The sequence below is a fragment of the Haematobia irritans genome, chromosome 4, assembly GCF_050003625.1.
Source record: "Haematobia irritans isolate KBUSLIRL chromosome 4, ASM5000362v1, whole genome shotgun sequence".
Taxonomy (NCBI): Eukaryota; Metazoa; Arthropoda; class Insecta; order Diptera; family Muscidae; genus Haematobia; species Haematobia irritans.
The window spans coordinates 59,516,982-59,526,721 of NC_134400.1; the positions used below are offsets into that span (position 1 = coordinate 59,516,982).

The 9,740-nt window shown below is 30.9% G+C and overlaps 1 protein-coding gene across 1 annotated transcript in view; it reads right to left on the reverse strand.

Annotated features, from left to right (window-relative positions):
- The window catches only part of ey (eyeless), a 111,206-nt gene extending 103,641 nt beyond the window's left edge, over positions 1-7,565 (reverse strand). Inside the window, exon 1 of the mRNA XM_075306680.1 lies at positions 7,372-7,565. Within this exon, the coding sequence (XP_075162795.1) occupies positions 7,372-7,565 (194 nt within the window). The remainder of the gene's footprint in view (positions 1-7,371) is intronic.
- Positions 7,566-9,740: the final 2,175 nt, after the last annotated feature.

The window sequence follows — 9,740 nt, forward strand, 5'->3', positions numbered from 1 at the left end:
CAAAAGTCCATATCGATTCGTAATTATTTGTAGACTTACATACCTTTTTGTCTAATATATACCACGTGTGGACTAACTCACAATTTAGAAAACGATTTAAGATACCACAACCCAAGTAATTCGATTGTGTATAACAGTCTTTCGTAGAAGTTTCTACGCAATCCATGGTGGAGGGTACATAAGATTCGGCCTGGCCGAACTTACGGCCGTTTATACTTGTTTTTAAATTGGCACAATTAAATTGACGAAAAAAGTAATCAAGTAGATGAAAAATGTCCTCTACTCCGTTGATGTGTATTCAAATGTTGTGTGTTGTTGTTTTTTTCTGCGCTGTAAGAATATCTCAAATGGTTCTTCTCATTTGATGATTTTAGTTCAAAGTGTAAAGTTGGTCGCGCATGCCGAAAATAAAGAGATAATTTATTAAAGTTGTGAAAGTGAAAAGAAAAACAAAAAAGTAAGTAAAAACTAAAAGATATGAAGTGTTACATATGCAATAAACTTTTTAACCAAAATGAAGAATATTTTAAACATTTAAAATGTTATCGTGTGCTTAAACACACATACAGTCGACGATGTTGTGGGACATTATACAAGGATGCTTCTTCTTTTGACAGACATGTTCGAACAAAACATTCATCTAATAAAGAAAAAGCGCCTGTGCTTGAGGAAAAAATAGAAAATGAATTCGTTACTATTTTGAAGAACACAATGGAGTGTTCTAGCGAATATAACAAGCGTAATTTTAAATTTATTTCGGACAATTTATTGTTTTACAAAACATTTATATATGTCATACATTTATGGAAGTATTTCTAAATTTACAGATAATTGCCGCAACATTTTTCGTTCTGTGAAAACCGAATATCATCTTAAACTGAAATTAAAGGAGGAAGACGTATTGAATGAACAAAAAATTAAAAAGGAACTTTTGGGCACACAAATGGTGAGTTGATTTTGTTCAAAATTCTACTAGGATCGAATATATTTTGTAACAATTCAAAATAACAATTTTTAAATTCTTCTTTATAAGTTTTTTTACTCCACAGGCTGAACCAGTAAAACCTTTCATCCTTACTATTGGTTATCTAAACACAACTAAGGAAACGGAATGTTTTGTGTATCTATACACCGAAAGAAAAAGCTTTCGTCACATTGACGATTCAGTTTCATCAATGCGTTTTCGTCTATGCGATGAAAAGTTTCGTCCATGGGAATATTTCGGTAGTCCACGTGACGAAATCAATCAATAAAGTCAATTTTTGTTCTTTTCATAGTTCGTCACATTGACGATCTAGTGTCGTCTACGGGACGAAATTATTTTCTTCCCGATTCAGGGAAAGTTAACCAAAATAAACATTTGATCTAAATTTATTTCATGTATATGAAGTCCCATTATATGAATTCCACATTTTAATATAAGTTGGACAAAAGTTTTAAGTATTTTATTTCCATGATGTATCAATGATGCTGGTATTCGTCAATGCGATGAAAGAATCTTCAAATTCATGAAACACACTTTTCTTTGACATATGTGTCGAAAAAATCTCAATACTAAATAAAACGATATACGGTATATGGATGATTGTAACTTACATTTTCTATTAGTACTAAAGTGAAGCACCTAAAAGTCAAATTAATCGATAATTTGACGAAACTGAGAATCGAATGCGATGATAAAATTCGTACGTTCTGTAGATGTGTTTTTATATCGCTACCTAAAAAACACACACAGTCAAATGCGCTTGCTACGTTTCTTTTTTTTTTTCAAATAACTGTACACAGCTTTTTTTAATGAGAGCAAAGTTATTTGTTGGGTATTTCATGCTCTCTCCATATATAACTTAGCTCAAGCGAGAATATGGGCAAGCACTTGTTCAAATGGTTGTTTTTAAATTGGCTTCCAAGATGTATGAGAACAATTAAAGTTGTCAAATTGACGAAAAAAGTAATCAAGTAGATGAAAAATTTAATCTACTCCGTTGATATGTATTTAAATACTAATGCAATAACACATCCATAACATACGTAGTTGTGTGGTAGATATATAGTTTTTTATGTGTGCTAAGAATATCTCAAATGGTTCTTCTCGGTTGATGAGTTTAGTTCAAAGTTTTAAGGTGGTCGCGCATGACTAAAATAAAGAGCTTATTGATTAAAGTTGTGAAAGTGAAAAGAAAAACAAAAAAGTGAGTGAAAACATAAAGAAATGAAGAGTTATATATGTGCAATAAATTGTTTAACCAAAATGAGGAATATTTTAAGCATTTAAAATGTTATAATTTGTTTCAACACATAGACAGTCGACGATGTTGTGGGACATTATAAAGGATGCTTCTCCTTTTGAGAGGCATGCTCGACCAAACCATTCATCTAATAAAGAAAAAAGCGCTTGCTCAAAATTCTAATAGGATCGAATATATTTTACAATAATTCAAAATATAAATTTTATAATTCTTCTTTATACATTTTTTACTCCACAGGCTGAACCTATAAAACTTTTCATCCTTGCTATTGGTGATCTAAACACTTTTGAGGTAACATAATGTTTGTGTATATATGATCAATTTATCAAAATCAACAGCTTTCGAAGACAAGTAAATATTTGTATGTGTATGAGAAATTTTATATACGTATTTATTTCGATAGTTGTACTTTGTTTCAAATAAGTAAAATTAAAATTTAATTAAAACAAAAAACACTATGGTTGTTTATTAAAAGTGTCGTAGAAAATATTTCTGATCATTCATTTATCAAATTGATGTAATCTATTCAACAATACAAGTCAAATTTGTGATAAGGACTGGAATGTTCGAAATGTAAACGAATTGATACTATCGAGTGGACGAATATAATAATATCCGTCCATTCATTAATATAAATTTGTCTCGTTACGAACATCCGCCCTTACCACAAAACCTTGATGAATATATTACATAAAATTTATGAACGGTTTACATCACATTGATGAATCGATTACATCAAATTGATGGATCGATTACATCATATTGATGGATGGATTATGTCAAATTTAGGAAAAACATTCATCGCTGTGACGATCGCGTTTGTAGCGACGACGAAAGAGAATCGTCCTTTTGAAAAATTTCATCATCGCATGGATGAAAGAGAATAATCGCAGATACGAAAAGCATAATTGCATAGATGAAATACTTTCATCACCTGGACGTAATATAGTGATCTATGGGATGTCAATATGTTCATCACAACGATGAATTAAAATTCATCGCGATGACGAAAAATTCATCACCGGGATGAAATGTTACTTTAGCTCATTTTTGACGAAAAATTCGTCACCGGGACGTACGAATTCGCTCTCGTGACGTACATTTTCCTTTCAGTGTAAGGTAAATTTATTAAAATCAACAGCTTTCGAAGAAAAGTAGGTGTTTGCATGTGTATGATAGCTTTTATATACGTATTTATTTCGTTAATTGTACTTTATTTCAAATAAATAAAATTTAAATTTAATTAAAACAAAAACCAATATGGTTATTTATTAACAGTAAAATATTTCTGATCATTCATTTATCAAATTGATGTAATCTATTCACCAATGTAAGTAAAATTTTTGATAAGGACGGAAATGTTCGCAATGTAAACGAATATAATAATATCCATCCATTCAGTAGTAAAAATTTGTCTATGTAGCAAACATATCCGCCATGACCACAAATTTGACTTATATTGATGAATATATTACATAAACCTTATGAACGTTTTACATCATATTGATGAATCGATTACATGAAATTGATGAATGGATTACGTCAAATTAAGGAACAGCATTCATCGTTGTGACGATCGCGTTTGTAGCATCGACGAAAGATAATCGTAATTTTGAAGAATTGCATCAGCGATGATATGTTCATCACAGTAATGAATTACAGTTCATCGCCATGATGAAAAATTCATAACCGGGATGAAATGTTAGGTTGGCTAATTTTTGACGAAAAATTCGTCACCGGGACGTAAGAATTCGTTCTCGTGACGTAAATTTTCCTTTCATTGTAGGACTATGTTTTGTTATATGTCCCATACTCCCGCGTACACGAACTGTTTAAGATTCCTCTAAAATTCAAACAAAAATTATATATTATAAATCAAAAATCTGATGTAGTCTCCATATGTAGAAACTTTACATATAACTTAGGGAAGCGTATCCTTTGAACTGATACTGTTGATGTAATACATGTCTTAAAATCCACCTCAATTATACACACAAAAAAATTTTTTTCTGATTCAATCACGAAATTAATTGATCCAATTAATTTTTTAATTGAAATGTCTTCAATCACGAAAATGATAGTATCAATCACAGTTTTAATTGGGCATAGAAAAAATTCTTGATTAAAAAATTAATTGATTTCATTGCCAAATTTCAATTAATTTTTTAATTGATTCAATTAAAAATTTAATTGATGTTGATTGCAAAACTCAATTAATTTATTAATTAAAAAAGGTAACTATTTTCAATTACATTCTGAATTGGCTTAGAATTTTTATTTGGATTAACAATTGATTATTTGAAAAAAAAATTTTAACTACAAATTTAAAAAAAAATGTTCATCATCATCATAAACTGACTTAGTCTTCCGAATTTGATTAAAAGTTAATTGTATCAATTAACTTTTTAATTAAAAATTTTAAAATGTTCAATCATTGACTTAATTAACTTAATGTTTCTATCTTGATTAAAAAGTTAATTGTACCAATTAATTTATTAATTGAAAAAAATTTCAACTTCAATTAACTTTTTAATTGGAAATATTTTGGTGATATTTTTTTCTGTGTATATATTTTCAAGTAAACCTCGGAGAACTTCCAGAGGAAACTATTATATTCGATTCATGGTGGTGGGTATTGAAGACTCGGCCCGGCTGAACTTATGGCTGTATCTATGTACTTGTTTTTATACCCTAAACCACATAGTGGTCAGGGTATAATAAGTGTGATCGGCCAAAAAATGTGCCTACCAGAAATATTGATTTTACACCCCATAAAATATATACCGATCGACTCAGAATCACCTCCTATTTGTTGTTCACAGGATTCCGGTCGCAATTATTAACCGATTTTGATGAAATTTGGTACAGGGAGTTTTTTGGACGAACGCTATTGAATTTGGAAGAAATCGGATCAAATTTAGATATAGCTCCCATATATGTATCGCCCGATTTCGACAAATGGGGTCACGTTGCGCGTTTTTTCAAACGGATCGTCACCAAATTTGGCAAAAGGTAATCTTTTCCATCGCCCTTCAAGTCTGCAAAATTTCATCCAAATCGGTTCAGATTTAGAAATAGCTCTCATATATATGTATCGCCCGATTTTCCAAAATTTGGCCACAAAACCTTTATTTATCAACCGATCTTACTCAAAGTTGGCTAAATATAATCTTCTATAGCACTAACTATATGTGCAAAAAATCATCGAAATCGGTTCAGATTTAGCTATAGCTCCCATATATATGTACCGCCCGATTTTTCTAAATTTGGCCAGAAAACCCTTATTTATCAACCGATCTTACCCAAATTTGGCTAAATGTAGTCTTCTGTAGCACTAACTATATGTGCAAAAATCATCGAAATCGGTTCAGATTTAGATATAGCTCCCATATATGTATAGCCCGATTTTTCTAAATTTGGCCATAAAACCCTTATTTATTAACCGATCTTACTAAAAGTTGGCTAGATCCAGTCCTCTGTAGTACTAACTATATGTGCAAAATTTCATAGAAATCGGTTAAAATTTAGATATAGCTATGTATCGCCCGATTTTGAAAAATTCGCCCTTATAACCTTATGTTTGACCATACAGGCCTCATTTCGTAACTGATCTTACTCAAATCTTGCACAAGGTAACCTTTTGTGGTATTAATCAAACCCGCAAAATATTATGCAAATTGGTTCAGATTTAGATATCGCTTCCATATATATGCATCGCTCGATTTTCCCAAATTTGGCCATAGTACTCTTATTTATTAACCAATGTTACTCAAATTTCAAATTTTGATGTACTAGCCGATTGTACTTATACGCACTTGTAGCTCTTACATAAGAATATTGCTCGATTTTTACAAATTTGTATTTATTACCCACACTAATTTAACGATTTTCTCTTTTTTAATAATGGGCTCAATATTAGAGGCATACTAACTCCGTAGGCGCAATATCAACACAGCCAGCGTTGCTAGAAGTAGTGGAAATTCCCTATATGTAGGGTTTTTCTAATATTTAGCGTCCTGTAGGGACGTAGGGCCACAATGTAGGACATTTTCACTCAACACAATTTGTAATAATTTTTACATTTTGGTAGCTCTAGAGGAGGAAATTAGAAGCCGGCAAGGCTTGATCTTTAACAATGTGTGGTAAACTTTATTCCTGTAGAAAATTTTGTCAACATTTTATTTCTATAAAACATTTTGTCAAAATTGTATTTCTATAGAAATTTTTTTCAAAATATTATTTCTATAAAAAATTTTCTCAAAATTTTATTTCTGTGGAATCTTTTCTCAAAATTTTATTTCTATAGAATTTATTGTCAAAATTTTATTTCTATAGAAAAATTTCTCACAAAAATTTGTTTATAGAAACTTTTTCCAAAATTTTATTTTTATAGAGATTTAAAAAAAAAAGTTACTAATTTGGGTAGAATTCTACCAACTGTGGCAACCGTGGTGGTAATACAAATTTATATTCTAAGTTATATACGTTGAATATTCATGTTTTAAGATAATAAAGTACTTAGAACCATTTTTGTTTTGTAAAATTTTTTAAATTTAACGAAAAATATAGTAGGGAAAATTGTTTGGGAATGTATGGGAAAGTAGGGAACTTTGTTTGTCCTTGTAGGGTAAACCGAACATTTTCCCTGGCAACATTGACTATGAGCTATAGTCAGATTGACACAAAGGACCCATAGATATGTACCCCTTAATTTTCTTAAATATGCAACTGTGGTTTATCTCCCAGACCTATATGTTACCCCACAAATGCTTATGATTACTAATTCTGTAATGGTGGTTTAGGGTATGATATAGTCGGCCCCGCCCGACTTTCTACTATACTTACTTGTTTTTTTTGCGATCTGATTATATCACTTCATATTCTCGTGCATCTACAATGTGCCAAAAAATCGTTGTACATAATTGAGAAACGAAGTTTTTTTCTTACATTTTATGAATAGGCGTTTTTTTATCAACCTAACAATACTCGTTTATGAAAAAACTAATTGCCTTTTGGATTCAAAATGTTAAAAAAAAACTTTTCGAGCAACAACACAATCCATTTTTCATGGGTGATTTGTCTGACTTCCTAATTTTTTAGAATGTTAAATTTCATGCAAACTTACCTTCCAAGAATTTTACTAACACAACCATTAGACACTTGCAATATACGTGATATATCGCAAGGGCGGGCACCAGAGTGGGCCAATTCCACAATCTTTTGCCTGGTAGAATCGGGTAAAGGGCGGCCACCTACAAAAACACCTCCCAATTGATTGACACCACTGTGGCCTTCAAATGTGGAGAAATAATTTATCATTAATAGCATAAAAAATTCTTAACTAGTTTGACTGAGATTTGGTAGCATTGCTATAGGGTACTCATCATCTTAATAACTTATACAATATCAAATTGCCGACACGCAACTAATTAGTATTATTTTGCAATCATTTGACAATGAGCAACAAATTTTTATTTACCACACATGGAATGTTTGATTACTAAATTATCCAATTTTTCACATTTTCAGTTGCTAAAACAACATATTGTTTATGGCGTTTTGTGTTTAATTTACTGGTGTTGAAAATGGCAAAAACAAATAAAAAGACATGTTTGTAGTTTATGCGAAAATTTCAACCAAATATTTATTTATCTAAAAAATATATAAATATTCCTTTATTAAAAAGCAAACCTATTATTTCCAAATTCACGGAATGCATCGAAAAGGGGTTCAATAATTAATCACACTTCCGTGAATAATTGGCGCATCTTTTCGGCACAAATACTCCATTCCGTATAATCCTGCAACAAATTCTAGAACTTTTAACGTACTTTAATTTCGCGGCTGCCTCCACTTTTAGGGGCTCACATGTTTTTGAAAACAATTTGACTGTCCAAAATAAAAAAAAGTTTTCGAGTTTCTTTAACTTTTACCTACTGAAGTGACACCTTAAAAGTTAATAGTGAGATTTTTTCAAGCTCCTTTTGAAAATTTCAAGTACAGCAATCCCTCGATTTACGTCGCCTCGGTTTACGTTGTCTCGATTTACGTTGTCAAATTTTTCGTTCCATCCAACTTCGATTTACGTCGTCGATATTTTTGCCAACTTTATCAGAATCGCCTTCCATAAGTGAAATAAGTACCAACGATGATAACATCGAAACATTTATTTCTGAAATTCTTACTGAAAATTCCTCAAATTCTGATTGATATTGCATATATAACGCAATTGTCGAAGTGGCGATGTTTTTTTATATGCATACAACGTAACGGTTTTTCATTTGTTTATGAATTTAATTTTTAATCCCTGATATTTTTCAATAATTTATTGTTATTTTTTTGTGTATATGTTTGTTTTATATGTGTTTGCTTTATATTTTTATGAATAAAAAACTGAATTACCTTTATTGTTGAAGTTTTTTATTATGTAGACGCACATACATACATAATTAAATGAAATTAGAAGTAATTCGGATTACGTCGTTTCGATTAACGTCGTCAAATTCCGGAACCAATCACGACGTTAATCGAGGGATTACTTCACCGTTTCACTTTTTTAATTTCTCGGTTGCTTTTGATGCCACAAGAAGAAAAACATGATATCGATGTAGGTATACAAGACACAAACAACCGAATTTATTGCCAACCTCATTTCGGAGGTTGTAGCAACTATCTGTTTGCAGTTGTGTCACCTGACTAATTCGGTCGACTCAATCGAATTATGGGAAATGCAACTAATACTCAATATGGTATTGATTGTGTTAACATATGGAATTGGTCGTTACTACCTTCTTCATTCGGTTGCATTACCCAACATAAATAGCACCCACAACCGAATTGCAAATTAATGTTTTTCCGAAAAATATTCTATTTTATATAGATATATTTATTTGAGATTGATAGAGTATAAATGAAAATATTATATATCTATATATTAATATAAATGAAACAACGATTCCTTTAAACAGTTAAGTATGCGCGACGGTTTCAGATGAAGCTCATGTAGCCTACTGCAGGCTTGTCGAATGAACGGGCAACGCAGATAACTGGTAACTTGGAATCCATCAGTATTTTTTACGTGACTCGCGGAATTGGGTATCCAAAAACCATTGTAGGTTTAATACATTACTGTATTACAGTCGTTAACGCACAGAAATAAATGTTACTCACGACCAAGAACCTACATACATTAATTAAATTATCGCTTTAAAACATTTTTTGATATCTATAAAAAGAGAACCCATACTGACCATGTTCAGCGCATCAGATTTCAAACTGCAACTTTCATGGTAAAGGCTTTTGTGCAATTAAATGTACAGTCTGGAGAGTAAATTAATATTATCAGTGAAAATTACAACAATTTAATCATAAAAATGTACCTTTAAGATGTTACCAAAATTATGCCCCTTTTATAGCCAAATCTTGATCATTGCCTCGTTTTAATAAAAAATCTCTTCTAGTAATTCCACTAAAATATTTAAATAATGTAGTAAA